Raw genomic sequence first — 19,249 nt, 5'->3', positions numbered from 1 at the left:
CATCTCTGAGAGGGTGCTTGAATCAAGTTTGTTTATTTATTTTACTTTTATTTTTTTAAAGATTTTATTTACTTATTCATGAGAGACACAGAGGGAGAGGCAGAGACACAGGTGGAGGGAGAAGCAGGCTCCTCGCAGGGAGCCTGATGCGGGACCGGATCCCGGGACCTCGGAGTGACGACCTGAGCCAAAGACAGACACTCAACCACTGAGCCACCCAGGTGCTCCCCAAGTTTGTTTCAGAGATAGGTGGTGGATGCTAATATCCTCAGGACTTGTCATGTTTCTGAAGCAAAAACCTTTCTGTGCCACAACCTGGCAGAGTCTCTCATGTTGAGACATAGAGACTTGGAAAAAAAAAAAAAGGATACTTGTTTATGTTAGCAGTTTCTTGCAGAAATACAGTGTCTACATTAGCTAATAATAAACTACAGTGAAACAAGAAGAATTGAAAATACAATTTCCTAATTTCTTTATGAGTATTGGCCCAAGAGCATAATTCCCAAAGCTATCCCAAAGCTAACTTCTTGAAGTCTCCTGGTTTTCTCTTTTAAACACATGCTTTTATCTTAATGACTAAACCATATATCTGAAATCTTTATTTGGGGACCTAAAAGAAAAAAGAAAAATACAAAGTTATTCAGTGAGCGTATTCTCTGTATTATGAATGTTGGAATTTGGATACATTAACTCCAGAGTTAATGTGATATTTTAGCACACGCCTGTACATCCTCCTTGCATGGAAGTCCTAGGGAAATGCTTTTTGACTCTTGATTTTCTGCTGTTGGTTTCAGTGGCTACTATGAATAAAGATGATGGTCATTTCTACCTGGAAGTGACATCTTAAGAAATGTGTATGTGGAGTTGATTGAGGAATATTGCAGAGAATGTTAGATCTTCTTTTTAAACAATTGTTCATGTAGATGATTTCTTATTTTGTGTATTGAACAAGTGATTTTTTAAATCTACAGATCCTACTCACTGTGAGCTTGAAGACACGTTTTACTCAGTGTTTCACACTCAGGTCCCTCCAGAAGAATATGAAAACCATATACAGAATGACAATCAAGGTTTGTTTTAATTTGTGTGATTTTGCGTATTGTCACAAGAACATACTAGCTCCATACGGAAATAGTAACAGATGAAATGGTTTGATGTAATTTAATCCAGAGATAGTTCGTGAAAGCAAGTTAAGGTTCTAGATGAAACAAGACTGGTCATGAGTTCATCACTGTTGAAGTTAGTTGTTGAGGGTTTATTATACTATTCTTCCTAGTTTTGGATATTTAAGTTTTATATAACAAAGAGTTAAGGAAAAGCTGGCTGCAAGTAATAGAAAACTAGCTTAAGCAAAAAAGAAAATTTATGGAAATAATCCTGGAGGTAGACTCCTTTTTTGATTCCCTAGAGCATATTCTGTGATTAATTATTGAGAGGGAGACTCCATTTCAAAATTGCAAGAAGACAACAACTGATGCAACTTGGGTTAGATGCCTATCCCTGGTCTAGCCAATCCATCCAACTCACCAAGGGTTGGGGTTAATACGGGAACATGGCAACTTGTTCTGTTGATCACCACCAGGTGGAGGAGAGGACATTTCTAGTGAAAGAGTTCTGACCAGACAATTCAATGTTTTTTACTACAATATACTAAAAGTATATTTTTAAAAAACTATCTTAAATATATTCATGAACACATTTGAGTTACACTAATGTTGTATTGTTTAAGAGCATATGAAACTTAAACTGAATGAATAATGTTGGGCCCGCGGGATCAAGGGGGATCGGGAGGCACCAAAAAAACGGGGGTGGACCCCCCACCTTGTTGCCCCCACCTCAGAGCTTTCCCATCACCAGCAGACCGCCTGGGGACAGTCATCAAGGGGAGACAGGACCTATGCAGGAAACCTGAACCGTACTATGCCCAGACCCCATTAAGGGCATAAGCATACCGATTCCACCAGTAATATGCCCTAATACCTATCACCCCATACACACACACAACCCCTTACCCCTCCCCCCTTAAAAAGCCCGCTTGCGCTCCCCTGCGGCCGCGGAACCTCCCCGGAGAGCGCACCCCATTAAAAGCCTGTTTCGACCAACTTTTGCCTGGCCTCTCTATTTCATTTCACTACCAATCAGATTAAACCTGAGAAATAACCAAATAACCTCATATTTCTTTTTTTTAAATATTTTATTTATTTATTATATTATTTATTCATGAGAAAGAGAGAGAATGAGAGAATGAGAGAATGAGAGACAGAGAGGCAGAGAGAGAAGCAGGCCCCACGCAGGGAGCCCGAGGGACTCGATCCGGGTCTCTATCCCGGGTCTCCAGGATCACACCCTGGGCCAAAGGTGGCGCTAAACCCTTGAGCCACCTGGGTTGCCCAGAACCTCATATTTCAACTTAAAAGACTATATACACAACTTGGCTTATAGGACAAAGTTACATATTTTATATCTAAGGAGGCCACTCACCAAAAAAGTAACTTATACTTTAACTATTGGTAGTTGATTAAAAAACATCACTGATTAAAGAAATAAGATTCTAACTATAAAACACAGATTTGTTTGCCTAGAAACCTGTAAGTTAAATTTGAGTGGAACGTTTTTCTTACCCAAATTTATTTTTGTTTGAAAAGAATTTAAATCCAGAGATCTTATCCTTTTCCTGGTTCTTCCCAACTATCATTATCAAAATATATTCTTTAAATTATTAAATTTGTATTGAATCTTTGATAACTAGCTATAAATATACCAATTGATTAGCTCCCTTAATCCTCTTTATTGACATACTCTCTTCCAAAACAAAGATGACTTTTAAGTAAACCTTCTCTGGATTGAGCTGATATTTTCCCCTTTTGGACTTTTAAGTGGCAATTTATCCTGTTTAGTAGGGTGGACATCACTTGTCTTTTAAGAAGACGCTTCTTTATGCCTGTTTTTAGAGATTTAAAGATGCGTTCACATGATCTTTTTTTAAATGCTTTAAATGTGACTACAGTGAAAACAAAATATTTAATAAAGGGAATAAGAGTCCATAAGTATTTTTCTTACTCTTGTTTTGAGTATCCAGGGTCTGAACAACTCAGAAGTTGACTCGATTTTTTTCAAAGGTTGAGAAAAAATGACAAACTGAGATGAGCTCTAAGGGTTTGCACAGGTAGGATGTCAGACATTCAGGACACTTATGCCCAGACCTTGCTTAAAAGACAGGTTTGAACAAAAAGTTTCTGTTCAGAGAGGGTGAAAACATATTAATGGAATAGCAGGAAATGACTCTAGTCTTTAGGGAAAGTTTTGTTTTATATAAAGACTAAAATAAATGTATTGATTCATTTTATTTGAGTATAATTGACACGTGTGACACTAATTTCAGGTACATAACATAGTGATTTGACAAGTTTATACATTAATCTATGCTCACCACCAGTGTAGCTGCCCTTTGTCACCATGCAATGCTGTTATAATACTACTGACTCTCTTTCCTGTGCTGTGCCTTACATCCCCACGGCTTACTCATTCCATAACTGGAAGCCTGTATCTGCCACTCCCCTTTGCCCATCTTACCCATTTCCTCACCCTTCTCCCTCTGGCAGCCATCACTTTGCTCTCCGTGTTTACAGCTCTGATTCTGCTTTTCGTTCATCTGTTTTGCTTTTTAGATTCCACGTATGAGTGAAATCATATGGTATTTATCTTTCTCAGTTTGACTTATTTCACTTAGCATAAAACCCTCTAGGTTTATCCAGGTTGTCACAAATGGCAAGATCTTTTTCTTTCTACAGCCAAGTAATATTCTAGCATGTGTGTGTGTGCGTGTGCGTGTGTGCGTGTATCACATCTTTATCCATAAGAATAAATGATATATATTAGGATTCTGGATTTGGAATTTAGAAGTTACCCTATATATGTTTTATTTCTTCTATATCTTAATGTATGCTTATATATTTTAATGTATGCTTTATATGCTTAATGTAATTTTAATTTAAAATTTTATCGTAATGGACACATAATTATGAAAACTTTTGAACTTTTTTAATATTAGATTTTACTTATGATGTGGAAGGAAACGAGTCATTAATCAAAGCAGAAAAGAAACCTTTTTCAAATACAGAAAACATTGAGCTCAGGGGTAAACACAGCCAAGATTTTATTAAGCGAAACATTGAGGTATGTACTTAAAAATTTAGAAATCAGAACATGGGATTAAATGAGCTGTGGAAATGAAAATAGTTGTGTTTAGTGTCTTTAAATATTTTTTTGATCATAATACATATATATGTAACTGAAACAGTATATATAACTGAAAGAAAAGTTTTAGGGACCAGTAATTCACTATTTTTTATTCCATCCTATCTTATTCTCCTCTTTTAAAAATGCTAGCTGTAATTCAGTATACTTATTTCACTACACAGAAACTAATCTGGTTCCTGCAATTTGAAAAACATTTGCTTAGATAATAGTTTCACACGTTTCCCAGATTTTAAATTGTGTTATTAGTAAAATAGGCCTTTTAAAGTAGTGAGACTGATTATATATGTGGTGCATTTAGAAATTTGCATGGAAAATGCTCCTGGTAGAGCTGGAGAGGCCAACTGGTTGTCTGTCCCTTGCTCCCTCCAGCTGAGCCTCCAGGAAGCCTTTCACTTATCTCTTGCCTTGATTAGCTCCCTGCCTTAGGGTCTCAACCTTGGTCTTACAGGCGGACTGTGTCCTCTAGACAGACTAACCAAGGGCTCCTCTATTAGATCAGAATGTCGATTAATTAATTTATAGCAAGAAATGTAGGTGCAGTGGCAAACCACTCTGGCAGTTACTAGACGAGTTAGTGAAGTTAATTCACAAGAGGAGAGAGTTAAATAATTCTTCGCAGTTCAAGCCAGATGCTCCTTCCACGGCTGGACATCATTTCCAGGCAGATTGGATCCATGGGTCAATGTGCCACTGCCAGGACTGGCCTCTGAAACTCTCGCTTTTTCTCTTCCAGTTCCTCTGATCTGAAGGAAACCTCCAATTTGATCTGTCTCTGTGCTGGCTCATTGTATGTTGATTTATTTACTTTTCCAAGAGCAATAGTGTTTTTCCCATATCCGAGTTCTTGCTGACACAGACAGTAGTAGTAGCCTCACCATGGGTTTCCCTTTTCTCTCTTTTCAAAAAGATTTTATTTATTTATTCATGAGAGAAACAGAGAGAGAGGCAGAGACACAGGCAGAGGAGAAGCAGGCTTCCTGCAGGCAACCCGATGTGTAGGACTTGATCCCAGGCCTCCAGGATCACACCCTGAGCTGAAGGCAGACGCTCAACCGCTGAGCCACCCAGGTGTCCCCCTTTTCTCCTTTTAACAATAGCAGATGAATCTTTATTCAGAGCCCTAATATGACAGTCTTGAAATTTAAAAGTAAGTTTATTTAGGAGAGAATGGGACATTCAGCTGGCAAGTGGGCACCTTCGTTTTGCGTGCGACGAAAGAGCAATTTTGAAATGGGTGATGGTGAGAAGGACAGGAAGCGTTTTATTCAGAAGTGTGCCCAGTCCCATACGGTGGGAGAAGGAGGGAGGCACAAGACTGGACCAAATTTTCATGGTCTATTTGGACAAAACACAGGTCAGGCCCCCGGATTTTCTTACCTGGTTGCCAACAAGAACAACAAGAATCCCAAGAAGTACTTCCCTGGAAAAAAACCACCTTCCTTGGTATTAAGAAGACAGTGGAGAGGACAGACTTGATGGTTCCAAAGGCACAGTGGTTGGCTACTGCCTTGTTTATTACAAACTGGAAATGTCTCATGACTTCTTGTGTGTGTACTGTATTTAAATTGATCTCCTACACCAAAATTCAAATCATGAATGGCTGATGGAATGTATCTTTTAGACAGTCCTGCCTGAAATAAGATTGGCTGTGGTTAAATGCACATGATCAATTTTTTGAACTTTGATAGTAATTCCGGTTCAGCACGTGCTGTCACTGTTCCCCTTCTAGAGATATGATTGGAACCGATTGGTAATATTCAACTTTTCACAGAGATGGAAAATGCCATCTCTAAACCTGTAGGCGATGGGGCTTATATTTAGATTTATATAACTGCTATGTTTATTTGCATACTGAGGAAATCCCTTCACTATGTCACAGAACAGCAAGACACAGCTGTGTTTTTTAATTTATTTTTATTTTTTTTTCAGCCGTGTTTCACATTGTGTTTGTTAGTCTGTTAAAGGCAAGGGCTGAAGATAAGCTGGCAATGTCCACTTTCTCTTTTTGGTCTTAACTATGCCAATTTATTTAAAATTCCTTGCATCTAAAATATCGCCTTTTGCTCAATGAAAGGCATTTTCGTGTGGTTTATGTATAATATTAAACCAAGAATATTTAACATGTCTCACATTTTATAGATAATCTATAAGGTCAGACAGTTTTAAAATTCAGTGTGAAAAGAATACAGTAGCATACTTTGCTTGTGAATTCTTTACTAAGTCAGACAAAGTCATAATTCAGGATTGTCTTTTAAGCAGCTTTTTGAAAACATAACTGTAGAATTACCATATATGCATGATTGGTAATGGTGCTTTTACCAACACACTAGAAGGATTAAAATTGAGGAGCTATATCATCAGCACAAATTTGCAAATTATGTGATAAGGCTTAAAATAATTAAAAACAAAGCCACAGATTAAAAAAATAATAAAAGCAATTTCATTCACTAGATAGATGTCCCATAGGAAGTGGCAAGAAGATTCCTTCCAAATATCTCAGCAAATATGTTATTACATTGACAAATATTATATAAAGAAAAGTTTGCAAAACCCATGTTTGTTTTATTTTATATTTTATATAAAATGTTTGTGGAAATGGCTACACCAGAGCCTGCTTATAGCAGGAATATCTTTGCTTGGAGAATGGACCTATAGCAAAAATTTGGCATAAAAGAAAACTACCTCGCAAATGAAAAATGCCTAATCTCACAAATTTTACCTTGTTGTATCTGTGCTATAGAAGTCTCAGGTCTCATTTTTATGTTCCTGAACTATGAACTCTTTTTTATTAATACATTCCGTAGTTGGCCAAGAATTCAGGAAAGCCTGTGGTCATGACTGACAGAGAGAAGAAAAGGCTGATTGAACTTTTAAAGGACTTAGATGATGGAGATTCGGGGCTGTCCTGTCCTGAGGTATGTAAGCTCCGATATTCAATGACCTCTACACTTCTTCTTCTTCTTCTTCTTTTTTTTTTTTTTTTTGGTAGTTTCAATTTTTTTATTTAAATTTCAGTTAGTGGGCAGCCGGGGTGGCTCAGTGGTTTAGCGTCACCTTCAGCCCTGGGGCGTGATCCTGGAGTCCCACATCCGGCTCCCTGCATGGAGCCTGCTTCTCCCTCTGCCTGTGTCTCTGCCTCTCTCTGTGTGTCTCATGAATAAATAAATAAAATCTTCAAGAAATTTAAAAAAAATAAATTTCAGTTAGTTAACACATAGTGTAATATTAGTTTCAGGTGTAGGACTTAGTGATTCATCACTTGCTTACAACACCCGGTGTTCATCACACCACATGATTTAATCCTCATCACCTATTTAACCCGCCCCCAACCCCACCTCTCTCCATCAACTCTCAGTTTGTTCTCTGTTGTTAAGAGTCTGTTTTATGGTTTGCCTCTCTCTTTCCTTCCCCCATGTTCATTTGTTTTGTTTCTTAAATTCCACATACGAGTGAGATCATATGTATTTTTCTTTTTCTTATTGATTTATTTCACTTAGCATAAAACTCTCTAGCTCCAACCACTGCAAAACATGCCTAATCGTGTCTGATCTTAGAAGCTAAGCAGGGTTACGGCCAGGTTAGTATTTGGATGGGAGACCTCTGTGCTTCTTAACTTTAATTTTTTGTCATGTTATTGACCCATTAGCATAAATTTTCAGTAACTTTTTAAATTATGGGACAATATTCTCTGACTTGAAAAAAATCCTGTTTTACAAACTTATGTTTATTGAATTTTTCAGATTTATTCTTGGTCAATTCATTATTGACTCTCAGAGGATTATCTTATGTCACTTTAAGAGTGACTGCACAGGGCAGCCTGGGTGGCTCAGCGGTTTAGCACTGCCTTCAGCCCAGGGCCTGATCCTGGAGACCTGGGATCCAGTCCCAGTCAGGCTTCCTGCGTGGAGACTGCTTCTCCCTCTAGCTGTGTTTCTGCCTCTCTCTCTCTCTCTCTAATAAATAAATAAAATCTTTTTTTTTAAAAGATTTTATTTATTTATTCATAGAGACACAGCTAGAGAGAGAGAGGCAGAGACACAGGCAGAGGAACAGGCTCCATGCAGGGAGCCTGACGTGGGACTCGATCCAGGGTCTCCAGGATCATGCCCTGAGCTGCAGGCGGCGCTAAACCGCTGCACCACCGGGGCTGCCCTAAAATCTAAAAAAAAAATAGTGACTGCTCATTAGCTATCACAGTCATAACCTCGGACTGCAATGTAATAGGCTTCGTTACTGACAACATATAAATGTGTTTCTCTGTTCTTTTATTTGGGACATTTCTTATTATCTCTAAACTGGTTCCGGGGTATTTTTGGTGGAGTCTTCAGTAATCCTAACAAACACCATCCTGCTCCCTGCCTAGTTAAAGCTTGAGCATCCAGGTCCCTGAAGAGTACAAGTGTGGGTGTTTATAGGGCATGTGCAGGTCAGATAATCATTTGCGCTTGTTTACTAAACTTACAGCAATATTCTTTTTATTTTTAAATTTTTACATTTATTTTTACTTATTTATTTTTAAGATTTATTTTTTTTAAATAAAAAGCCAAGTGCCCCTGGTTTTGTTATTAATTATGAAATTAGGCAAACTGCTAGCCACTGATTCTCTGGGTAACCACACAATGGCATGGTAAATCTTCCTTATGTACCTAGGAATGATGTAACAATGAATTTTTGTTGTTAAATGTTGCCTTTTATGTATTATTTTTGTTAGTGTCTGTGCCTTGTCCCTCTCTTTATTTTAAACTCTTTTCTATAATTTTATTTTTTGGTAGATTGTTTACAAAGATCATATAGCTGGATTTTTGTTGTTGCTGTTGTGTCTTTTTTTTCTTTATCTTTTGTTATTATTTCCTTATTCTTAATCTCTTAATGAGGATATTTAATTTATTCATATTTATTAAGACCACTGACAATGTTTAGACCTTTTTTTGACATCTTATTTTGTATTTCATTGATTAGATTTATTTGGTTTTCTTAACTTCACCTCTTTTTCTTCTCATAGTTTGAGGATTCAATTCAGTATCCTCTATCTGAGCTAGTGCTGCTAACCTTCAGTTTCTTAAAATACATTAAAATGTACATTTTTTTCAACTTCAACGATTATTCTCTAAAATCTTATATCTTAACAAGGACTGATCTTTGGTATTTGGCTTTTATTTACCTTTCTTCCATTTTTTGCTCCCTCCAGAATGTTGGTCCCAAAATATTATAAGTTTTTACCTTTAAAAATGGTATACTTCAAAACAACAACAATATGGTATACCTCTCGTATTTTAGGAATCTTTCTCAGTGGTAGCCAATTTTTTAGCCACATCATTGCATGGACCTTGTCAGGCCTTTTGATCTGAAGGCTCAAATCTTTCTTAGTTTAAAAATGATCTTCTAGGGATCCCTGGGTGGCGCAGCGGTTTGGCGCCTGCCTTTGGCCCAGGGCGCGATCCTGGAGACCCGGGATGGGATCCCACGTCGGGCTCCCGGTGTATGGAGCCTGCTTCTCCCTCTGCCTGTGTCTCTGCCTCTCTCTCTCTCTGTGACTATCATAAATAAATTAAAAAAATTAAAAAATTTTTAAAATGATCTTCTATTATTCCTTTGTTCTTTGTTTCCATGACATCTTTTCTCTCCTTTTGGGCTTACCTATAAAATGGGATATTGATGGGGAATGTGATGGGCTGCAGGTAACAAAACACTTTATAAACTGTGGCTTAAACAAGTAAGGAGTGTATTTTGCTTCAGTAACAAGAAATCCAGGTGCAAATAGCTAGTGTTTTTCTTTATTCCTGTTCTGTATTCTTAGTATGGTTTTGTTTTTAGGTTGCAAGATTGCTGTTCTCTCTGTAGGCATTGTATCTATTTTGGAGCTGGAAAGAAGAGGGAAAGGGTAAAGGGAAAGGGAACACTCCTCTGAGGCTTTGCTTTTCATTTGGGAGTGTGTGGTGTTCCTGGGACTTCCACCTGCAACTGGTCAGCCCAGCTGTGTCATGTGGTCATTCATTTCACACATCACTGCAAGTAAGACTGGGGTTCAGGCATTTTGCTTTCTCACTTTAATAGCACAGGAAGCAAGGAGAAAGGAAGTTGGAAAGGGAGATCAGGTTAGTCAGTGTACAAGCCCACAGGTAGGTATAGAACCTCTTGGGTCTCTCTTCTAGGTCTTGTCTTTTTTTTTTTTTTTTTTAAGATTTTATTTATTTATTAATGAGAGACACAGAGAGGCAGAGGGAGAAGTAGGCTCTGCGTGGGGATCCTGATATGGGACTCAATCCCAGGACCTTTGGATCATGACCTGATCTGAAGGCAGATGCTTAACCACTGAGCCACCCAGGTGTCCCTCTCTCCTGGGTCTTATAATATTTTTCTCATAATCTTCATCTTTTAAGTCATTTTGCTCAGATGAGCTCATTCCATAGTTTTCAACCATGTGTCTTCTGCTACTAGCTGTGCAGCCCTCTTTTGAGATTGTTTTTATTTTTATAGTTTTGTTGTTTTGTAAACTAATATTTGCTGAGAGTTTTTTCTGAATGTATTGTAAGGAGAAAGAGGATCCTTTCTTATTATCTGGCATGAGGGATAGACATTTCATACAGAAATTCTATAAATTCCTGGCACATGCTGGAATAGATTCAGAGGAGGAAGACAGGAAGTATGGTGGGAAGAATGTAGGAACACTTTGAGAAAGGGATCCATCAACTATATTCTTTTTTTTTTTTTAAGATTTTATTTATTTATTTGACAGGGAGAAAGTGTCCATGCAGGGGGAGCAGCAGAGGGAGAGGGAGAAGCAAGGTTCCCACTGAGCAAGGAGACCGATGTGGGGATCCATCCTGGGACCCTGGGATCATGAACTGATCTGTGGCTATCCTAGGGGTTTCTGTGAATATCAAATGGTTCCAAAAGAATTAATCATTTTCCTCCTCAAACCTATTATGTCTCCTGTATTACCTTGTTTGGCCAATAGGACTACTATACCTCTAGTTCTCTTTTTTTTTTTTTTTTTTTTTTAATTTTATTTATTTATGATAGTCACATAGAGAGAGAGAGAGAGAGGCAGAGACATAGGCAGAGGGAGAAGCAGGCTCCATGCACCGGGAGCCTGACGTGGGATTCGATCCGGGGTCTCCAGGATCGCACCCTGGGCCAAAGGCAGGCGCCAAACCGCTGCGCCACCCAGGGATCCCCCTCTAGTTCTCAATATCCAGAATTTGGTTTTTATCTTTGATCCTTACACCTCCTTTCATTCTTCTATCAAATTATCTCTAGATTCTGTAAATTCTACTTCTTAAGTATCTCTGAAAAAAAAAGAAAAGTATCTCTGAAATCTGTTCTATGTTCTGTATTCCTAGGAAATATTCCTTAGTTGAGGTGCTTATCATTTTTGTTCTAGATTATGGCTTTTGCTTCTCTCTCTTTTTTTTTAAAGGTCTATTTATTTTAGAGAGAGTGCACATGTGTGAGTAGGGGGAGGGGCAGAGGGAGAGAGAGATATGCTGGGCTTGATCCTAGGACCCTGAGACCATGACTGAGCTGAAATCAAGAGTTGGACTGGACTGGAAACTATTTACTATTTTACTTTTTTTCTTTCACTATCCAAATGTTAATTTTGTGTTTTCTGTATTGTTTTGGCACGTGTGTATGATGAGCATTGACATAGCAGTCTGGAAGGGATATTTTGCAAGAAACATAGCATGGGAATGACCTGGTGACGCTTGTTTCCTCTTAGGGTGATGAGTCTGGCTGGCTGGTCCCAGGAGAAGGATACACACTTGCAATCACCCAGCACCAGCAGCTTGCTGAAATAGACACAAAGCTCCAAGAACTTTCTGCAGCCTCACCAACAAGTTCTAGCTTCTCTCCAAAACTTGAAAACCAGAGTGACCAGGTAGGTTTAATTTAAGAGCACGCAGACGGTACAGGTTTGTGTGCTAAAACGAGTTCACATAATTTGACAATCTGCTTGTTAACTAAAGAAGTTTCTTCCCAAATGCCTTTTCCATGATTATAAATGTAGTGATAGTAGTTTCCAGAAGTGCGTATATTGTGTGTATTTTTCTTTGGTGACTTCACTTCCTCTTCATTTTTCTGTTAGTTGATAATTTGCTGGGAGAGGTCACTTAGGAAATATTTATTTTAATGGTATTATATTCTTATGATTTAAGCTAATTCTTGATCATGAACAGGAGGCAGGATAGAGAAGAAAATTGATAGAGTGCTCGTTTGTCCTTTAAGAGCCTTATTTTTCTTAATTCCTCTGTTCTAGGTCTCCGCAGTGGCAGCTGCTTGTTCCTTACACTGCCAGATTCTTCTCATTTAACATTAAGCAGTGAAGCTCCTTATGTTGACCTCTCTCCTCAGAGGACTTGAAATAAATGTATTTTCCTCTCTTGATAGTTCTCTCAAATGAAAGAATACCTGTTTAGAAAAACAGAAGAGGGGATCCCTGGGTGGCGCAGCGGTTTGGCGCCTGCCTTTGGCCCAGGGCGCGATCCTGGAGACCCGGGATCGAATCCCACGTCGGGCTCCCGGTGCGTGGAGCCTGCTTCTCCCTCTGCCTGTGTCTCTGCCTCTCTCTCTCTCTGTGTGACTATCATAAATAAATTTAAAAAAAAATTAAAAAAAAAAAAAGGAAAAACAGAAGAGTTATGACAGCTTTGTAGAAGTAAAATTGTCTTTTTCACCTGTCCATGCTTCATTGGATTTAGCTCGGAGTTGAGTAGTGGTTTTCACCCAGAGAGAAAATGGTTGGTCTTTTGTTACCAGACCTCTACTGGTTTTGAAGACATTTCACCAAATCATTTTCAGTACAATCTTAAATGCATGTGATTTTTTTTTTTTTTGGTTCTAAAAAAGATTTAAAAATAAGTATTCTATAGGTAGTAATTCTGCTTTATAGTGAGTCTTTAATTGAAGGTTAGGGATCTGGTTTTGGGCTAGTTGAAACAGCTTCAAGGGAAAAGAGGAGTGTTAAGATGTTCCCCAGGGCTTTGGCACTAGTTACATCACTAGTTTATTTATGTCACCAGGTGCCATTTCCCAAAAGGTGGAAGCCAAGACAGGGAATTAAATTGTTCAGGGATACTCTGTTCTTTTTGTGTTACAGCAGATTTTGTTGTTGTTGTTATCATTGTTGGATTTCAAGGGTAGCTGAGATCCCAAAGCTGAGTAATGATCCTAAAGGTAGGAAATATCTTTTTCATGATGGTCAAATGTTATTCTTTATGGAGCGAGTGAGAATTTAGAGATTTGCTTAGCCAGTAGGGCTTAAATAAAATGACTATGGTAATATTCTGTTATCAATTTTTAAAAGATTTAATTTATTTATTTGAGAGAGAGAGAGATCATGAGCAGGGGCAGAAGGGTAATGGGAGAAGCCGACTCCGCACTGAGCAGGGAGCCTGATGAGGAACCCAATCCCAGGACCCTGGGATCATGACCTGAGCTGATGCTTAATCAACTGAACCACCCAGGCAGGCACCCTGTCATTGTCATTTAAGTCACATTTTCAGAGTTCACATTTATAGTTCAGAAAAATATTTAAAAGATATTAAAAGGGAAAACCAACCAGTATATTACTTAGTTGTCACTTACTGAGATTATATATTTTTATGTGAAATAACATATGGTTGGAGACTCTTGCATTTTAGGACTTTTGTTGGATGCAGAAACAGAAATGTAACATCATAGTTGATGAAAAGAAATAATTAATGCTCCTTGCATGCAAAAAAAAATGACTTTTGAGCTTTTGTTCCATTTCCTCTTGGCGTTTTCTCATTTCTAACTAAAACCAGCATTGTGCATTGAATTTTCAGGCCAGAAATGCTAACATGGCAAATTATTTTGCAGATATTATTTTTGGATTGGAATTCCTTTTGGATAAATCCACTGAAAAGTATCTTGGTTAAGCCTTGCATATCTATGCAGTTGATGAATGGGCTCCAATCTGTTGCTGAACCACAAATATTCATAGTGCATATCCACATTATTTTTATTTTTAACCCTTCTGCAAACCATTAACTCATCAGTAATTTTTCTCTACGCTCCTTATGAAAGAATGTCTTTTAAGTGGAATATGAATTTCCGTTTTTCAGCAATTGGTTCAGCAGTATTAATCAAGTGCTCACTGTGTAGGAATTGTAGAGTACTGAAAGACAAGTCAGGCGAATATAGAACTGCGGAGTCAAAAAGCCTCACTTTGAGTTCTGGCTTTTTCCACTAAGTAGCTCTGAGGCCTTGGGCATTCATTAGAAGCATCCTGAACCCTAAATTTCCTTATCTGTACAGTAGTAATAACAACATCATTCTTCAGGGCTCTTTTAAAGGATGGATGAGTCGATTTGCGTAAAGTGCTCAGCACTGTGTCTGACAAAACTCAACCAATGATGTTATTATTATAATAATAAGTGACTTAAGGAACACCTTTCCTTATAGGAGGCACAGAATATATGTAGATAACTGTGGTAAAAGACAACACAGGTAAAAAAAAAAAAAAAAAGACAGATGAGCACACTAGAGAACCCCACAGAGGCAAAGTGCTGTGATGCTTCCGGGGAGAGAGAGAAAGCACATCCAGAAGGAGTGTGAAGGAAGGCCAATTCCACAGGTGAGGGACAGGAGGAGGAAGAGGACCTGTGAATGAAGCAGGAAGGGCCAGAGGCCCAGAGCAGGCCACCATTAGACAGCGGGAGGTTGAGAATTGGTAGCCTGCAGGGCAAATTTGACTCCCATGGGGGTTTCCTTTAGCTCACATAGGATTTACAATTTTTTGAGCTGGCATTTCAAAATTGGGTGAATCCACATAAATGTCTACATTTCTAGTTTTTCTTGAGAAATTAGAGCATCTGGCAACAGGAAACCTGAATCCTTGCTTGGCAAACTACAGGATTGATCTGAGTAGCAACTGCTGGTTTCTGCAGAGCACCAATTCCCCAATTTGCCACAGTATCCACGACTCCATATCGTGTTGCAGGCCCCAAGCCTCCTGTGTGCATTTAAGTCTCTCACTCAGCCCTGCACAAGACATCAAAACATCTTTGAATGCCTGCTTGTTTTGTGGGGGATGCTGTGGTAGGTGACACTGAATGTCCAGACTGGTGTGTGGCTTCATCTCCTACCTTAAGGCGGCTTGTAGCATCCTGAGGGTGGGATGTCAACCGAGAAGAAGTGGTGGATTGACCATCCAGTGAAAGGAGTACCACAGTATGCCATTGGATCATATGAAAAGTATAGAAAGAACATGCCAGCTGGGAGGGTTCACAGCGAAAGGAAGGGTTATTTGCTGAAGGCATGATATATTTAAAAAAATTCCTTTGGAGACTTTTTTATTTATTTATAAAATTTTGGTCAAGAAAACAATTTCCCAAACAAATTGAAAGTGCAGACTTTGTGACTTGCTGACTATGGCAACTCTGAGGTGCTAAATCGGTAGACACATGAGCCTAGGATGATACATGTACTCGAGTCAGAATAATTTGAGAGGCTCCAGAAATATGGGGCAAGGATTCAGGAAGTTGTTGTGAAAGCAGCGGTTGAGAAATCTTCTTTTCCTTTGGATCTTGCTGATTAGGGTATTCTTGGAGGATACCCTGGTCTGGCTCTTAACTTTCTGGCAATATTTGAAAAAGCAGAATTTGGCTTTTACATATCTGATTTCCTTAGTGTAAAACAAAGCATGTGATCACATTCAGAAGGAAGAATGGCATATTACTACTATTGCCGTAATGTGCATAATATCACGTGGGTGCCGTTTTTACATCTGGTTTTTATTTTCATTTCATCTTAGCAAGAGAGAACTAATTGAAGCAATTTTTTCCTTAAGATCTGTGGTTTAACTGTGCATACCTTTCCATATCCATCCCCTAGCCCCTCCAACAAATCAGTTAGTTCTTTCCTCATATTGTAAATCCCACCATAAAATTGAGTGATGTTCTATAATTTAGTTGCCATATTTCTTAGTTGTTGCTGTCTTAGATTCCAGGTTTCTCTAGAAATATCTAAGATATAGGAGTTATGTGCATATTTAGTTTCTTAAGTCTTTAGCAACTGGATTCAATAATAAATTCTATCCAGTTTGGCTCTTGTAAAGAAATGTAATTTATTTGCATCTCATGCAATCTGTCTTACTAAATCTAGAATACCAGTTCCTGGTTAGGTTTTTTTTCTTTTTCCTGGTTGGAAGGGGGTCTTCAAATTGTCCTCATTGACAAGAGGCATTTCTTTGTTCTTAACCCAGTTGGTTTAACTGAACATAAAGTTCTCCCTTAATTTGATTTTTTTTTGTTGTTGTTGTTCTTAAAATGTTGATTCAGTTGTACCCATTTTGGTGAGGCCAACAAAAAATTAATAAACATATGATTGATGAAAACTGTAGTTGCATTCATCTTTTTTCTTACCAAGAGCATACTATTGCGGACAGCAACAATTACCTGTTTTTTTTGTCTCTTCCTGTTTCAACATTAGCTAAAGTTGAGAAAATATAAAATGTTGTTTGATTTGTAATTCTGAAAGATGTTTAATTGTTCCATCCAGGGGTTTGCAGAGTTCTGATGATGTCCATGTAGTCTGCTTGATGTCAAAAAATCAATCAAATAGTCTGCTTGATGCTGGTTGAGGGCAGGAATCTGGGAATTTTTTTATGTATGCTAGTCACCAGCACAGAAATCTCATTGACCATTGGCTCATTTCCAAAAACTATAGAAGTATGTGATATGAACATGGATTTTTGGATTGAGGGATAAACAAGAAGTTACTTCAAAGGTCATTGCTAACCTGTCAGGCATTCCCAAATAAATCTGGGGGATTCTTCTTGCCCCCTCTGTTTTACAGATTAAAGTTTCATTTATATTTTTTTATTTTTCTATGTTAAGTCTCCTGTGCAGTCAAGGTTTCTTTTGTTTCATGGCAATATTCTAAAATGGTGAAGACAATTTGGCTGAAAGATTTTTTTCCCTGCTTCTTGTAAATTGCCAGGCAAATGACCCATCTGATGACGGAAATTAGCAATCGCCTTTGGAAAAGTATAGCTTTTGTTTGAAAACATGGGGAAAGCTGGCTTTATTTAGGCAGATTTGTATTTTCCTATTTAGTTAGCTTCAAAGACCCCTGTTGGCTCAGTCAACACCATAGATATTTTTCTAAGGTTGAACTTAGAATCCCTTGGCAGTCAGTTAGTCAAATCAACAAAAATCTATTGACCTCAGGGACATTTCTCTTCTTGTGGCTTCTTGGATTTTCTGTGCATGTTAGAGAGCTTTCACTGAACTGATTTTTACTTTTACTGAATAAAAGCATTCCCATATGCCTCAGAAATACAGACACCACATGGCTGGTCAGAGAATCTGCTCAAACATTTCTATCACTGGAGATCAAGACATTTCCTGATGATCGTGAAAACAGTAAAGATTGGGGGATCCCTGGGTGGCGCACCGGTTTGGTGCCTGCCTTTGGCCCAGGGCTCGATCCTGGAGACCTGGGATTGAGTCCCACGTCGGGCTCCCGGTGCATGGAGCCTGCTTCTCCCTCTGTCTGTGTCTCTGCCTCTCTCTCTCTGTCTGTGTGTGACTATCATAAATAAATAAAAATTAAAATTAAAAAAAAAAAAGAAAACAGTAAAGGTTGGCACTCTGATGTGACAAGAGAACCTCTCCTGGTACCACACAGCTTCTTGAATATGCCAGGGGGGAATTTTTGCCAGAATCAGTGATTACCTTTTTTTGGTTCCTCTTGGCCTCTATTCTATTGCATGCTGTCCTTCAGATATTTGAACTATATGGTTATGGATCAGACCACAACTGAGGAAGGATGTTATATATCCTTGGGTCTAACTAGAGAATTACAGACTCATAAGCTATGTCAGTTGGAAGAAAGTTTTTTGGAAGAGATTGAGACCTAGAAAGCAAAAGTGACTTGCTCAGAAGTACACAACTGGTTATACCAGTGGAACTGGGTCTAAAATTTAACCTTTGGGCCAGTACCTTTGAGAGAGTCACGTTGTCAGAGCAGAACAGAAATAGCCTTGGTAGAATAATAGTTTTGTTTCATAAAATATGACTTCTGCTTATGAAATTAATACATGTTTATTATAGAAAATGTAGGAAATACAAAAGCTTCTAAGAGAAATAAGATGAAAGAATCAAGATTTTTACCATCAAGTTGAATTTCCTTCCAGTCTACTTTGCAACACACATGCACACACACACCCACACCCACACCACACACACAGTATACCAGGAGAAGGAGAGCTGTGGGAGAAGAACCAGCCATCCAAAATTGTAATCATAGAAGGTCTGGGCAAAGCATTGACCGAGCTTTCCCCCTTCAGCATGAGAATTTGAGCTCTGGTTAACTACCTGTTTCCCTGGCAATCTGATGAAAGTCGCAATGTTAACGATGTCAGAAAGCAAAATGACCCCGGGATTGGGGGAATCATAAATAAAGGCGTGGTGGGGAAGCCATACCTTGGGTCTCCTAAGTGCAGTGATTCTTGAGACTGGCCAGGACCCTGTGGGGGCATGCCTGTGGGACCATTTTCAAGAGATGATGTTCTTATGAAATATGAAGCTTTTAAGCAGGGTAGCTTCCTCGCCCCTTGCGCATCTACTGTCATGGCATGACTGCAGTAAAAACTCTCATTGAAGAGGGATACCTGACACTGCCCTGCCGTGTTTCCTGTATTATATTCTTCTGAATAGACTCTCTCCATGTGTGGCCTTTGTCTTTGAGCTTGAATACTCACTTGAATCTAAGAAAACTCTTCTGATGGCCACCTTGGGGATACATTGCTGCCCAAACTATAATGCCAAAGCAGAGAGGAGAAGGGGAAAAATACTGCAAGCCCTCTTTTCTCCCACCTTCCAGTTTCTCCTCACATTGATTAAAGCTAATCACTGGGATGCCTGGGTGGCTCAGTGGTTGTGCATCTGCCTTCAGCTCAGGGCATGATCCCAGGGTCCTGGAATTGAGTCCTGCAGGGAGCCTGCTTCTCCCTCTGCCTATG

General features: G+C 38.7%; 1 protein-coding gene across 12 annotated transcripts in view; it reads left to right on the top strand.

The window, feature by feature from the left end:
* Positions 1–19,249, top strand: part of FSIP1 (fibrous sheath interacting protein 1) — a 193,114-nt gene that overhangs the window by 39,767 nt on the left and 134,098 nt on the right. For all 12 annotated transcript variants that reach the window (XR_013370041.1, XR_013370038.1, XR_013370034.1 and 9 more), the window contains 4 exons: positions 972–1,070; positions 4,052–4,176; positions 7,065–7,175; positions 11,981–12,139. Coding sequence is in view for 2 of the 12 variants with exons in the window: in XM_077880574.1 (XP_077736700.1) it covers positions 972–1,070; positions 4,052–4,176; positions 7,065–7,175; positions 11,981–12,139 (494 nt within the window). In the remaining 10 variants the exon portion in view is untranslated. The remainder of the gene's footprint in view (positions 1–971; positions 1,071–4,051; positions 4,177–7,064; positions 7,176–11,980; positions 12,140–19,249) is intronic.

The sequence above is a fragment of the Canis aureus genome, chromosome 32 (genome assembly GCF_053574225.1).
Source record: "Canis aureus isolate CA01 chromosome 32, VMU_Caureus_v.1.0, whole genome shotgun sequence".
In the NCBI taxonomy this organism is placed as follows: Eukaryota; Metazoa; Chordata; class Mammalia; order Carnivora; family Canidae; genus Canis; species Canis aureus.
The sequence above is the reverse complement of the archived record's forward strand: the minus strand, read 5'-3'. Positions and strand labels throughout refer to the sequence as shown.